The 16,002-nt window shown below is 35.3% G+C and overlaps 1 protein-coding gene across 1 annotated transcript in view; it reads right to left on the bottom strand.

Moving 5' to 3' along the window:
* BckdhA (Branched chain keto acid dehydrogenase E1 subunit alpha) overlaps positions 1-16,002 on the bottom strand; it is a 120,632-nt gene that overhangs the window by 12,523 nt on the left and 92,107 nt on the right. Inside the window, exon 7 of the mRNA XM_090398675.1 lies at positions 8,761-8,902. Within this exon, the coding sequence (XP_090254801.1) occupies positions 8,761-8,902 (142 nt within the window). The remainder of the gene's footprint in view (positions 1-8,760; positions 8,903-16,002) is intronic.

Below are 16,002 nucleotides of genomic sequence, written 5' to 3'. Positions count from 1 at the left end.
AAGGGGAGGGGTGGAGAGCAGATGAGTGAAGAATATAAGACTCGGGCCAGGAGAGTGACTAGTATGGTGAGGAAGGCAAAACTGGAATATAAGAAGAGATTGGTAGTAATATCCAAAGAAAATCCTAGGGAATTTTTTAGCAATGTGGCCAGTTGGAGGAGAAATGATTGTGGAAGAATGACATTGTGAGATAAAAATGGGAATAGAGTGACTGATGCAGAGGACATACTAGAATTGTTCAATGAACACTTTATTGGAGTATTTCATCCTGAAGAAGAAAGTTTTAATACTAGAGAGGTAAGGCAGGTTCGAGGTTAGGAAGTGCAAGAGGAGAATGTGTTCCAAATACTGAGTACTCTGGATGTCAGCAGTGGACTGTATGGTATTTCACCACGGGTTTTGAGAGAATGTGATAAGAACTGACAGCTCCTTTGACCTGGCTTTTCAATGAAAGTCAGGCTATGGGAAAGGTACCCAAGGAATGGAAGGAAGGTAAGACAGTGCCATTGCATAAGGGCAGTAGCAGACTGGAAGTGTCTAATTATAGGCCAGTTTGTGTGTCATCAGTAGTTGTTAAGATCTTGGAGAAATTAGTGAGAGACTATATAGAGTGCTGGGCAGATGAGGGTAATGTTATCTGTGAGGCTCAACATGGATTTGTTAAGGGGTGCTTTTGTTTAAGTAATATGATTGCCTTTTATAATAAAGTGACAAGAGCAGTTGATGAGGGAAAGGCATATACTGCCATTTCTTTTGGATTTTGCAAAGGCATTTGACAAGTTCCACATGTGATAAGCTGATATTTAAATTGGGTTAATCAACTGGATTCAGGATTGGCTGTCTGATAGGTATCAGAGAGTTGTGCATGGTGGGGCAATAGCAAGGAAGCAGATATTGCCCCACCATGGAGTTCCACAGGGCTCAATACTGGGACCTGTATTGTTTAACCTTTATATCAATGACATTGTCAATGGATTGCAAAGGGATATTCAGTTGTTTGCAGATGATGTGAAGCTGGGAAGGGTTATTAGTAATAGTACAGATGTGGTGGCCCTACAAGAAGACAGATGGGCAAATGATTGGGGATGTCGGTTTAATGCAGCAAAATGTAAGTCCTTTTGTAATGTAATGCAGCAAAATGAGGTTTGGGACACTTCATAATCTATTGGAGGAGTTGTACTGGAGGAAGTAGGGGAGACAAGATATCTGTGGGTGATGATTGATAGAAAACTGAAATTCAGGAAGCATATTGCAAAGGTAGTGAAGGAACCCGGAGGATTGCTACAATACCGACAAGGACGCTGACCTACAGAGATAAAAGAGTTATCATTCCGTTGTATAAGACCCTGATCAGACCACACTTACACTATTGTTCTCAAATTTGGTCCCCAGGATTTGAAGGGGATAAATTAACTGTGGAAAGGGTGCAGAGGTGGATAACAAAGATGGTTTCAAGACTGTACAATGTTAATTATGAGGATCGGCTGAGGGAATGTGGATAGAAGAGTTTGATGAATAGAAGGAGGAGAGGTGATATGATCGAGATTTTTAAATTGTTGAGAGGTAGGTACAGAGTGGACACTGGGAAGTTCTTTCACTTGGTGGAGCAGCAGGAAGGAGTGATAACAAGGGACCATCCCTGTAAAGTATGAAGGGAGATGTGAGCAAGAGAGTCAGGAGTAGTTTCTTTGCATGGATGGTGGTGGAACTGTGGAATGCATTGCCTGATAGAGTGGTGAGAGCAAGAACGGTCAATGAGTTCAATTAGTGCTATGATAGACTTTGTGTTTCCTAGGAAGGAACTCCTGCAATGAGTCTCTTGGCTCCATGGAGGTCTGAATAAATAATAATAATAATTTCCTGTTTGAATTCAGTGGTAGAGGACAATTTGTGCAGAGCTATAGGAAGCACACTAAAAAGTCAGAGATAAGAGACTTTTTAAACATTTCACGATGCAGCTGATTACTATTTGTGATTTTTCTTGTTTTTTTTTTGAGCATGTTATTGACTGCACCTGTTTTGTGATTTCTATTATATAACAGACCTTTATATGGTTCCAATATGGCAGTTAAGTTATCATTGTTCAAAGAGTTTAACACGAAGGATTTCATATGATGTAGAGTGTGTGTGCGTATAACACACTTATTACCAAGGAAGAATGACTTGTAATACGAAAGCGAGATTGGTGAGTGTGAGAGAGAGAGAGAGAGAGAGTGTCAGAAATCATGAGTGAGTGCCAGAAGGGAGAGGAATGTTGATGAAAGCCAAGAAAGTGAGTCATGGAGAATGTAGTTGAAGGAGTGAGCAATATATTGCAAACAAAATATGAATGAGAAAGTGAAAGAAGCAATGGAAGGCAAGAGTGCACCTATGTGCAATCTTGTCCTTCACAGGACAAAACATAAGCTCAAGCAACCTGAGAAGTCTCTGGTGCAGCAGATAAGAGAATAAAAGGAAAAGTGAGTGGGGAATATTCTCCACTCACTTTTCCTTTCCACTTTTCTAAAAGAGTTGATTGTTTTGATAGAAAAATGATTTGAAAAGCAAGAAATATGGAATGAGAGAAGATATGGAGTTACTGTGAGCAGTGAAAAAGAAGCATGAGAGAATAGAGAGCGAATTTTCCATAATGGTAGCAAAGACTGTAATTTGTAGTGAATATGATGGATAAAGCACTTGTATATAACTGATGGATTACATCTGAATAGTTCTGGAGTTAGATGTTTGGAAAAAATGTTGTTCACGAGAGGATTCAGGGAAATTAGTGGCATTAGGAGAGAATATAGGCAAGTGTGTGTCTGGCCACTCCTTGTGACAAATGTGTGTGAATACTGAAATTATTTCTGATCCTGAAATTTAGTTGGTAATTACAGTTGGGGATATAAGGATATGTTAAAATTCATGTATATGGAGCATCAGGAAATAAGGATGAGCAGTTTTTTGGCAATCTGTTTGACTTTGCCAAAACTTACTGGTATAAGTGAGATGGACAAAAGATCATATAGTTTTAGGGATAGAACCTAAGTGGCATTGTATTTACAAGGAGAATAGAGGTAATAAAACAAGGGTATTACTGATGACAGCTGAAAAAATGCAACCAACAAAATTAAAAATTGAGAAAGTATTCCAGACTGATGGTTCATTTGAAGCTATTGATATGAAACAGAGGACAATAGAACAATATATGTTATTGGTTAATGCAATGGAACAAGTATATTTGAATATTAATTGCACACAATTTTGACCCAAGTATCAAGGGCATCCTCAGTATAAACTCAAAATTAAATAAGGCAAGTAAGATAACAAAAACTTGATAAAGAGACTATGTCAGCTGCACATGAATAAAGTAGAGCAGTCAAGTTTTAACAATAGTAAAAATAAATAGATAAATAAAAATTAACTAATGAGGGACGTGTGAAGGGCAATTTCTCATAAGCTTTCTTTATACAACTGCTGCACAACAAAAATGGCTTTTATCTATTCCTTTATTTATTTAATTTTTATTCCCCCCCCCCAAATATATCCTACTGGAGTAGATTGCATGTTTAGCAAGTCCAGTTATTCTGCCCCCTGGAATCTAATTAATACAGTCTAGATGTTCACCATAATGAACAGCCACAGGTCTGCCAGTTTGGCTGAAGTATGATATATATACCACATGTATCTATCACACTTCAAGCCTGTGTCTATCAAATTCCCTGTGGTTTAATTATGCTTTGGTCAAAATGGCAGGTATTATAGCTGTTCATCATAATGAACAGCTATAATACATTTTGCAAGTCCAGAATAATCCGAACTTGCTGAAAACATGCCACTCTAAACAAAGGATCCTTTGAAAAAATACTCAATACTACATGAAAGCCATTTTCCCATAGATCAGCTGAATAAAGAAAGCTGTGAAACCTTACTATATCATCCCAATCTGAATAGATCTGATGGGCCTAAGTTATTCCCTTTATGAGAAATTGCTGTTCCTCACACTTTGAAGGAACAGTGCATGCTCCATAGAGCATTATCTCAATGATCTCATACATCTACAAAGGACAGTGAAAGAAATCCCAAAATCCCTAGATGGTCAGGCCTCTCTGCATGTTTCCAAACACCTTGATGCAAACTAGTATTGGAGATGAGCATTAGAGAACACTACCATCTAGAATGCCAAATCCCAGACCAAGTGCCTTATATATAGTGAGCAAAGATTTTTTTCTTATATGTTCATAGATACCTAGCATCTGTGAGCTCCAATTAATTGGTTCTTAATTCCTTCATTCGTTTCTGCCATGTCCATAAAACTAATTATGGGGGGTGGGGTCCTTTTGCAACATTGCATTCATGTTTTGTGATGTCAGATGAATGTTAAGAATGATGTATGAGAGCCACAGAACCATTAAAAAACTGAGTAATAATGATCTTAAAATGCATTTCACAGACATATCTCATAGCCAATATATGTCATTTAATATGGTTATAAGAATTATTACATTATATAACTTCCATAAGTTGGTTGGCTGAGCAAACAAGTGTATGTGTCCCCCACAGGTTTTAGATCACTGTAGGCATTTCTGCATATCTTTAGGTGGTAGATGACTTTCATCATCCGGTGAAAGACTACCCACCTTGCTTCTGTTATTACTTGAAAAAGGTCAATATTTTGTCTCCAGAGAAGGGTTTCAGGAAACTTAAAAATTATTCTTAACATAACTAGGAAACCATGCAATATAATAAGCACACACTCAGATGAAATATCCTGATGATTAACATCCTTAACTAGGAAACCATACCACACGGTTTCTTAGTTATGTTAAGAATAATTTTAAGCAGTACATAATCAGTTAAATGATACACATAATGATCTCAAATGAAGCATGAAAATCAGGCAATGCCATTTTTAACATTGAAATATTATTATTATTATGATTCAGGTCATCCTCCGTGAAGTCAAACGACTCATTGTGGAAGGTCCAGCCTAGAAAACATGGTCTATCATACCACTCCTTTTACTCTGTTTTAAGGGGGTTTTTTCTTTATTATTTCTTGCATCATCATCATCATCATCATCAATAAACCCTCATTTAGGCATTTATAAAAAAAAAAACTGTTTTATATATCATTAAAATTTAATGATTTGCAAACCTTAAAAACTTATAAAACCTGAGAAGGTAGAGTATCAAAATTATACCAAGCAAAACTTCTTCTTATTATTGTGCTATCTTCTATCGAAGGTCAGCGACCATCTTGGCGAACAAACTGCGGTCTTGTGCTAATCTGAGCACAAGACCGCAGTTTGTTCGCGGTCTTGTGCTAATCTGAGCAGTTGTGCACTGCTCTTTCCTGTCCACATCTTGATGTTGTCAAACCATGATATTCTTTTTCTTCCTCTAGTTCCTTTGCCATCAATTCTTCCTACCAAAATAGTTTGTAGAAGTTGGTATTTGCTGTTTCTCATGATGTGGCCAAGATATGATGTTTTTCGTTTCTTAATTATTTGTACAAGATGTTTAGCTTTGCCAATGGATTTTAAGACCTCTTCATTGGTAATTTTTTCTGTCCATGATATCTTTAGCATTTTTCTGTATAGCCACATCTCAAAGGCTTCGATTTTCTTGATGGTTGTCGCCTTCAATGTCCATGTTTCAACTCCATAGAGCAGAATAGACCACACGTAACATTTCAGCATTCGGCATCTGACTTCCATGTTTAGGTCTTTATTGCAGAATAGTGTTCTCATTTTCATGAAGGACTGCCGTGCAACTTCAATCCTTGTCTTTATATCTATTTCTGGATCCCACCGTTCATTAAGCCAACAACCAAGATATTTATATTTTAACACTTGATCAATATTTTTCCCATTGAGTGTCAGTTTCATTGATGAGGCTTGTTTGCTGATGAGCATGTATTTTGTCTTGTTGATGTTTATATTTATTCCCATTCTTTGGCTTTCTATGTATACTCTGTCAACGAGTTTTTGGAGATCCATAATGTTATCTGCAATTAGCACGGTGTTATCTGCATATCGTAGGTTGTTAACAATCTTTCCATTTATTGTGATTCCCTCTGGACATTCTTCCAATGCTTTTTTAAAGATTACCTCTGCGTATATGTTGAACAGGAGTGGTGAGAGCACACATCCTTGTCTCACTCCTCTTTTGATGTTAATATCACTGGTGGTAATGTTGTCTAATTGAATGGTAGCTGACTGATTCCAATACAGATTTGTTATTAGTCTTATGTCTTGTTCGTCTAGCCTTATTTGTTGAAGGACTTCTATTAAGTTAGTGTGTCTGACTTTGTCGAATGCTTTTTCAAAATCTATGAAACACATAAAGACAGATTTCTGTTTTTCTATGCATTTTTGTATCAATATTTGGGTACAGAAAAGGGCCTCTCTAGTACCAAAACCATTCCGAAAGCCGAATTGTGTTTCACTTAGAGTTTCTTCACTTTTTCTATAACTGCGATTCTGAATTACTTTCAAAAATATTTTTAATGTTTGGCTCATTAGACTAATAAGTCGGAAGTCACCACAGGAATTTGCTTTGGGTTTCTTTGGGATAGTGATAAATGTAGATTTGAGCCAATCTGATGGAAATTCATCACTTTCATATATTTCATTAAATAGTTTTTCAAGAAGTTTGATGTTATCTGGTTCTATTAATTTTAAAAATTCTGTTTGCACACCATCTGGTCCACTGGCTTTTCCTGTTTTACTTGTTCGTATAGCATTCTCTATTTCGCATTTCATGATTGCTGGTCCTTGAATGTTATCTTTTATATTTATAGGCTTCTGTCTAGTATCATTGAAAAGTTCTGTTACATATTTTATCCAAATCTGTGCTTTATTCTCTTCTTCTAGAACTATTTTTCCATTTTTGTCTCTTAGAGACACTATTTGCTTTTTCCTCAGTTTTCCGGAAATTTCATTGATTTTCTTATACAGATTGAATTATCATGTTTCTTTTGAAGCAGTTCAATTTCAGTACATAAATTTTTCATCCAATTTTCCTTGGCTTCTTTTATTTTTTTCTTGATGATGTTATGTGTTTCTGTATACCTGGCTAGGTCTTTGTTTTTGTACATTCTTCTTGTATCAATAAGAGAAAGAATCTCATCTGTCATCCATTCCTGTTGTTTTATATTATTCACATAACCTACTTCTTCAATACTTGTTGTTACGATGGCATTCTTTAAGCTAAGAGATTCCACACTTTTATTTTCTTTTATGTTAATCTGTTGTAATCGCAGGTTAAGCTGTGTCTTGGCACTTTTATTTATGTTCGGGTCTTTCAGTTTTTCTACATCAATTTTCTTTTTCTTCTTTTGTGATTTTTTAGCTGATTTTAATCTAAGACGTACTTCTGCAACTATGGGATTGTGGTCTGATGAGGTATCTGCTCCAGGATAAGTCTTTGCACTCTTTATACTACTGTGGAATCTTTTATTTATCGGTATATAATCAATTTGATTTTGGACAATGTTATGTTGGTTATCTTGAGGCGATTTCCAAGTGTACAGTCTTCTGGGTGGAAGTTTAAACCAGGTATTTGCTATTGTTAGATCTTCTTCCTGACAGAACTGGACTAGGCGATCTCCTCTGTCATTTCTGGTGCCTAAGCCATGTTCGCCAACAATTTCTCCATCACCCCCTCTTCCTACTTTTGCATTGAAGTCACCCATCACTATGTTTATATCATGTTTCTTTGTTAGGTTTTTAATCTCTTTTAGGTGTTCATAAAACTCTTCAACATCTTCTTCACTTTTGTCAGCTGTGGGTGCATAAGCTTGGATGATATTTATGTTAACGGGGTTTCCCTTAAGTTGTAACAGCATTATCCTTTCAGAAAATGGAATCCAATTTAGTACTGATTTATTGATTTCTTCATCTACTATTACAGCTACACCATGTTGATGTTTGTTCTTATCATTCCCAGAGTAATACATTGTTGTATTATCTTGTTGACACTTTCCAGATCCTGGCCATCTTGTCTCGCAAATTCCCAAAATCCAGATGCCCAGCCTCTTCATTTCTCTTGTGGCATTTCTTAATTTGCCAGCTTCATACAGAGTTCTGACATTCCATGTTGCAATTTTAAAAGTGGACACCATTTTGAGCCCGGAGATTCTTCACACCCCTGTCCCATTTAAGGGACGCCGGGAACTTGGGGCCAATTGTAAGGGTTTGCTCGCCATGGTGGTTGTTCTGGAGATAAGGTAGAGCAGTAGTTTCTCCGTTTGCTTTCTGCTCTGCACTATTACAGACGTACACAATATAATCATATTGCCATCTGCAAATCTCTGATCACAAGCTTTTCCATCATCATTTGGCTTCAACCTTGTGTCAGTACTGACAATGCTGCTTCCCAATGTCAGGGGCAGTGACCCCAGCAGGTGCTTATTTAATGGTGGCACTACTCGCCATGTCACCGAGTTGTCATTGGGCTTTGTGAGGTTTTTAAGTGAGACAGAGTTGCCACTTCTGCTCCCCCACGCTCGGATAGCTCAGTCGCTGTTGGTCCACGGCTGCTTATTCACCAGATTGCTCTGCTTATATCGCAGCTAGCCTCCATATCTGAAGGCTGTTCCCCGATCTGCCACCTGGGGACACACCCGGTAGTAGTCAGCTCTGCCTCCAAGCAAAACTAAGAAAGTGTTTGTAACAAAAAAAAGTCTAAGAACCATGTGAATATGTTAATTAAAAAAAAATTATCATTTTCAAGGATAGAGGATAGTTCAGAACTTTCAGACATTTACAAACATATGTACCTGTATGTCATGGCTTCAATCAGGGCAGGTTTACATTCATCTACTACCATTTGCCTTGCTGCCTTTGTGACATTATATACTGCTAATACATCATTACCATCAACTCTAATAGAGGGTATACCATATGCTGGACCTCGGGCAGCTAAAAATGAATAACAAATTAATATTTGATTATGCATGCAAACAACAGCTTCATAAAATAATTCACTTAACTTGGTGGGCAAAGCTCAAAGCCTTATTCCTTGGTTTGCTGAACTATTATTTACATAAAAGCAATTAAGAAATCTCAGTACAACACACAACTATACAGTGCCTACAAGCAGGAATCCCTTTTCTACTTGCTTTCCAAAACAGTTTATTTATTAAAATCAGAAGATAATAGGCATCCATTATATTTTAGCAAGTAGAAAAACTGTATACAAACACTTTCAAAATTGAAAGTTTCAGTGCACGAATACTGAAATTTTAAATTTTGAAAATGGCCAAGAGCTCACAAAATAACAAACTATGCTGAAGATTTGTACTTTTGAGCTATTAAAAAGGCATGAACTCTGCCCAAAAGTCTGCATATATATATTAATAGTATTTCTGGTTAAGAGTTTCAGATGTCTAATAGTTGTTTCAAGCTGTTGTTCTCATGAGAGACCAATAAGTCATGTTTGAATCTGCAAGCATGGCACCTATGAAAAATACTTCCTGGAATCATAGCAATTTCTTTCTGTTTGAATCAAATGAATTATCTTGACTGTTTTTTTATTATTTTTTTAAAATTTTATTCTTATTATTTTTAATATGATTCCATGTAAGATATTGCAAAACATATAGCACTATTCCAAAGAATAGAGGTCCAATGAAAGAGGAAGAAGAGATTCTATTAGGTGGGTTTGAAGATACAAAGCATTTCTACAAGTTATTTTCTACCTTTTCTATGACAATCTCACCCATTAAAACCTGTACATGTATAACACACTAGTACCACATCCAGGCTAGAGTTAGGACAAACTAAAGACTTTCAAACATCTATGTCACATCCCACTGTAGCAGAGAATCCTGAAGGATTTCAGGCAAAGATAATTAGTTACTTAAATAAGTCTTAATGTGTTTACTATAACTATCCAAAATATTCTTAGCTTTTGTTATATCATCTTCATCCTCTTTAATCCATTTTTTCAATTTATTTCCCAGTTTTTGTTTTTTCACTAACCTCTAGAGCACTTTACTATCCGTGCTGTTGGCCTAGTTGGCTGAGTATATGGCATCTCTGCTCTCTAATAAATAGGCTGTGGATTTGAAGCAAATGTCTCAAGATGACATTTTATGGAGCCATTAATGGGCTGGCAATGCACAAAAAACCAAGTACAGGGTGGCCATAAAATAACTTTCCCTCTTTGGAGGCATCTGTAGCTAAAACCAATAAACGGAATTAGACCAAATTTTATATCGAGACTTTTGAAGGCATGGGAAGATGATTTCCACGAAAAAAAATATTTAATACCAAAACTCGCCAACAGGGGAAATTTTGGTGCTGGCAGTCAAAAACAAGCAGATAATTACATTAAAGGCAGATAAAATGGAATAATAACATTTTGCTATTATTGTTAATAACAATAATAACAAATACATACCTTTCCAAATGGAGGAAATGTCAAATGGACCTTTAGGTGATAGATCACTTTCACTGCTTGGTGAAACACCACTGCTTTGCTTACTGGGGACCTGTAATAGCTGTTGCAATATTTGGCTCCCAAAGCAAAGTTTCTGCTTTCCACACTCCTCTCTCTTCATACATGTGGTGTAGGTGACAGCCTCACAACCAAGCCCAACATACTTTAGGGACTGCAAACCTCTCCCTATTCTAGGATACAGCAGTAAAGTAGTTCCACAGGCCATCCATATCCAATGGTAATGCATCAAGAGGCTTCCCAATCACAAAGTGAATAATTCTGCTGCCAACTATTCTACCACATTGTGTCTAGAGGGAGTGAGGATATAGTGGCATGCAGGATGAATTGTTGAGGCTAGGCAATGGAGTGGAACCCCCCCCCCTTGATGTGGGACCTTCACTACATGCTGTTACTCTAACTCCTTAACATTAAACAACCATAAATTAAACTTGCCAAGAAATTATATTCTTGTTCATTCATTTAATCCAAGTGTAGGCGAACAAAGTTTACACGTGAAATATCTTCATGTCTGGGCTACTTGTATAATAACTAATGACTTCACATCAATTGTTGTAGTATCCCATAATGCAAAACACATCTCCTTTTGAACATGTATAACGAATAGCATTAAACAATCTGAAAGGATGCATATACATTATAAAGATATGGTAACAGAACATATAAGGATACAAGCATATACAAATTACCTTCATAGCTCTGCTACTAGTATGTTCTTTCTTGTGGTTATATCAGTTGCTTTAATATCATTTTTGTTCTAGGCATTATCAGAACTTTCCAGACACTTCCCCCTTTCTCATTCCAAAAGGGATACATAATACGTGTATCTGTATATAATGTAAATGCACCCCTTTCGGACATGTCTAATGCTATGTACTATACATTCATTACATTATATGCAACAGACTGGTAGTGGCCCTTCCCATAATGCATAGCATTATAAACATCCAAAAGGGAGTACGATTTGCATTATGGGATACTAAGGCAATCGATGTGAAGTCATTAGCTTCTGCCTACAAGTAGCACAATCGTGGAGATACTTGACGTGTAAACTTTGTTTGCTTATACTTTGAATAAAGGATTAAACAAGAATATAATTTCTTGGCAACTTTATATTACAGCCAAGTAAAAAAACTTTCAACATTAAACAACCATGAAAGTCAAGAAATAAAAGTCTGTTAGTACTATGAATGAAAAAAAAATTCTTTTGAGTAACAATAAAAAAAATAAACAACAAAACTTTAACTCAAACTACTTAAAAAAACTACAAAAAAAATTCAAACAAAAACCAATTTCAAAAAACATTTGTATCCATTTCAGCAACATTTGTGATCTTAACATAAATTTAAATTATATGAACCAACACTGATATATCTAAACCTGATATCCTATTTGAACAAAACCTCTAAGACAGTAGGTTGAGATTAACAGCCTCACTGCACTGTCCACCTCAACTTTCCTAACTCTGCACAATTCCATCCATTATAAGAATAGAATGATGTGTTTGTGAAGTATGACATCCTGTACTAGAAAATGAATGACCCAAATAATCCTTTTTACAACCTGTTGTAGCTCAAAATGTCCTTGTCTCATTTCAGTTTGCCTTGGTGAATGCATTGTGGCTTAAGATTGTTGGCTTTAGTGAAACCTGACTCTCTGGGTCAGATGTAGTAACTGGAATCAAGTGTTATTAATGATATTAAATGATTTGAGTTAGGAACTCATTTAGAGATTAGTAGAAACTCATAAAATTAATAATGTTCCAAGTAGCAATATTTGAAGCTATCTGGCATGAAGTGGAGGCTAACAGGATGAAGTACATGGCAGAGTGCTGCTACAAATCTGATGATTCAGTTATTGGGGGATGATGAAATGCACTGCCAGATTATCCTGACAAACAGGTAGCAGAGAAACTGCACTGTAGATGGATCTTATGTTTGTTCCTGGAGTGAATCCTGAAACTAAGTATTTCCTATGAAGTATCTGAACAGGACAATGGTATTCAGTGGAAAAAAAATCTTAGAAGATCCAGAGTTGCTACTCTGAGGACATTTATTTATGAATAGGCTGATAATATCTAGACTCGTCAGAATGTCTGATGGTTCTATTACCATATCTTTTGTTCAATAAAGTGTAAACTGCATTTGCTATGTTGGCTAAGCAGGACCAAAATTGCCTTATATCAAACATATCTGTTTTATCAGGAAATTCAAGGAAGTTTCTGAAATATATGCACCACTATTCACTGCAATAAAAACTGAGGACTTTATCAAATGACATCCACAGACCTGGCTATGCAATGCAATGCATTATGTTACAAAATGTGGCAGTGCAAACTAGTTCTCCTACCTTCATTGTTTAGTTTAATTTTTTAATGTCATATTCTTTCATTATCTAATATTATGTGTTTACATTCTATAATGTGTTTTAACCTTTTTTTTTTTTTAACATCAGTAACATCTGATGAAGTTGTAAAAATAATCATAATTTATAATTACGAATCCTTTTTACAATTGTTTCTATATTCTAATATATCAATAGTTTTGGTTTTGTAACACGTATATCGGTACTTGTGATGTTCCCGTTATTGATATTATTATTGTCAAAATGAAATGTAAACCATTTGAAAATTGATGTACTTACTAGATGTGTTACTTTCAATTTTTTTATTGTAATTTAAAATTGTTAGGTGTTGAGATATTTGTTGTGGTTTCTGAAGACATTCTGTTTACGCTAATGGAGACAATCTGTCTCCGTTAGCATAAACAAAATGTCTAAGCCATTATACGTAACTTCTTGCTTGCTATTTACATGGAGTGCGCATGCTCTCCAAGGAGTTTCATGGATGATTAACAGCTGACAGAGAGAGCATTCGGTATTGGAATAACAAGGAAAATGAGCAGAGAGCTAATGGAAATTTGAGAATAGCAACTGGAGAATTTTCTTCTTAGGAAGTTTTTAAGTTTTACGTGACAGATGGAAGAATACAAATAGAAGATTACAAAGAGGAATTGTAGGACTGCGAGTCTTTAAACTGGGACTGTCAACAAGTATTTACTAAATAAAAGAAGATATTGCAGTCAACGTTCTAATTGAATGTTCAAGGAAATGCTGAATAGAAAGTTTCAACTTCTGTCTTAAGGACACCAGATTATTGTGGAAAAAGCAATTGGTGAAATTTGAAACTGTAAAATGCCTTAACATGAAGAACTTAACTTTTATAAAGTAGGAAAAAAACTTCTTTCTCTGGTACAAAAATTAGTAAATTGTGTGTCAAATAGAACTGCAAGAGGTAAGAATATTTATACTTCAGTGAGGCAGGAGGAATAATAGTGTATGCTACATAATGGAGATAAAAAGGATCCTATGGAAAAGAAGAAGAAAATTTTATATTTTTGGAAAGGGTCTAAAAAGAAACCAACTCTGATGAACATTTTTGTTGTTGTGAAAACAAGGTGTTTAGTCTGGCAGATGTGATTAAGTATATATCAAACAATCCAATAATAGAATGAATCAGAGAATGAATGATTTTAATATTTTTGGATAAGAAAATCTCTAAAGTGTATATTTATTTTAGAAGGTCTTGGATCCAGTTAATTTTGTAGTTATTTATGCAATTTTATTTAAATGTATATAATGTTTTAGTTTCATTAAATGTATATAATTTTTTATTTGGTTTTGAGTCAGTGATTTTCTAGATTCTAAAAGAAATATTTAAAAGTCATTGCACCAATCAGAATTTAACCTTTGTGTAATTAATTATAACTCAGAGTAAAAATCTCTTTACAGAAATTAATAATAAAAAAAAGTAAACATGTTGGCTTTATACCTAAACTATGATGAATGTCTTCAAAACTACAGAAACCTCAACTGCAGGAGCAGAAAATATTCAAGAGGAATACAATCAGGAATATATATCAGTACTTCATGTACAAAAAAAAAAAAAAACGCCATCAGAAACCTGAAATGAAACACAGCTAAGTAGATGAGAGTCAACAGAAAAGCCGAAATATGAAGGTATGAAAGCTATATTCAATACTACCTAGTAGCCATCTATTACAAAGTGAACTAAAACTGAATGTAAGAATTAGAGAGAAATGTCACTGCTAAGTGTTTCAAATAAGATTTATGCAAAAGTACACTTGTATAAATATACTTTTATTTGAGGGAAAGAACATAGTGGTTCAGGCCAAATAACAGATGTTCAGGATAACATTTTTACTTTAAGATGAATGGTTTGAGAAATGATGGGAACATAACACAAATCTGCATTTCAGTTTTGTACATCTGGAAAAGGCATATGATAAGGTGCAAAGATAAAAGCTGTTCAAAACACTACAAATTATATGGTTTTAATGTGACTAAGTTTCAAGCTAGCTGTCAGAATTAATAATTCTAAAACTAAAACTAACAGCAAAACTAAACATCAAATATTACAGCAATAAATAAAACTGCTTCACAGAGATTACAGATTTTTCTCAAGAGTGTTCAGAGGATCAGCTGAAATGATCCAACATCCTCAACAGTGCAACAACAACAACAAAAAAAAAAGAACAAGGGATGATTTTACATCGTCTGGTCTTCTCCAACATGACATGCACATAGTTGCCAGTAGCATGCAGCAGATCATGAACCAGCAAACAATATTATAGCAATGATTATTCCTATTGAAATATTTTCATTATGTACATCACCTGTTATAACCTTTTTTATTATTATTCAGGCCTCCATGGAGTGAAAAGACTCATCGTGGGAGGTCTTTTCTAAGAAACACAAGTCTATCAAGACTCATCAAGGGAGGTCCTGCCTAGAAAACACAAAGTCTATCATACTACTCCTCAAACGCATTGACCATTCTCGCTCTCACCACTCTATCAGGCAATGCATTCCATGGTTCAACCATCCTCCATGCAAAGAAACCACTCCTCACCCTCTTTCATCTTTACATCGTCTGGTCTTCTCCAACATGACATGCACATGGTTGCCAGTAGCATGCAACAGATCATGAACCAGCAAACAATATTATAATCTCTCAAGGAAAGAATATGAAGCTGTGGGAAAGAAAAAAAAACAATAATAGAATAATAATTATGAAAGCATATAAGGGAAATGCCACTGTTTTTTTTTTTGTTTGTTTTATTCATATATTTCTCCCAGTGAAGTGAAACACAAGAATTTTCATGAAACTAATATATGAGAATAAAATAGCAATTTATCACATAATCTTGATGGTTTAAGACTACAGTGGCATTTCCCTTATATGTTTTCATAATTATTATTCTATTATTGTTTTTTTCTTTCCCACAACTTCATATTCTTTTCTTGAGAGATTGCTTTTTTTGGTGGCTTTGCAAGTGTAAGTACACTAGCTATATCCAGTCTGATGTTGGCAATATTAGTTGGAAGGCTGAGGATGCTTCTTTCTATTGAATCATAATTTTTTCTGTAAAAACTTTTTCAGTGTGAGTGCATAGTTGTAGCCACAAATGAGTGCACTAATTGCTTCTGGCTTCAGGGTGAAGGATAATAGGTTGACAACAGTGTTTTTCTGTAGTCGTTG

Source organism: Typopeltis vanoorti, chromosome 10 (genome assembly GCF_054136105.1).
Source record: "Typopeltis vanoorti isolate ZY-2024b chromosome 10, IOZ_Tvanoo_1.0, whole genome shotgun sequence".
Taxonomy (NCBI): domain Eukaryota; kingdom Metazoa; phylum Arthropoda; class Arachnida; order Uropygi; family Thelyphonidae; genus Typopeltis; species Typopeltis vanoorti.
This window is presented reverse-complemented; position numbering and strand designations above follow the sequence as displayed.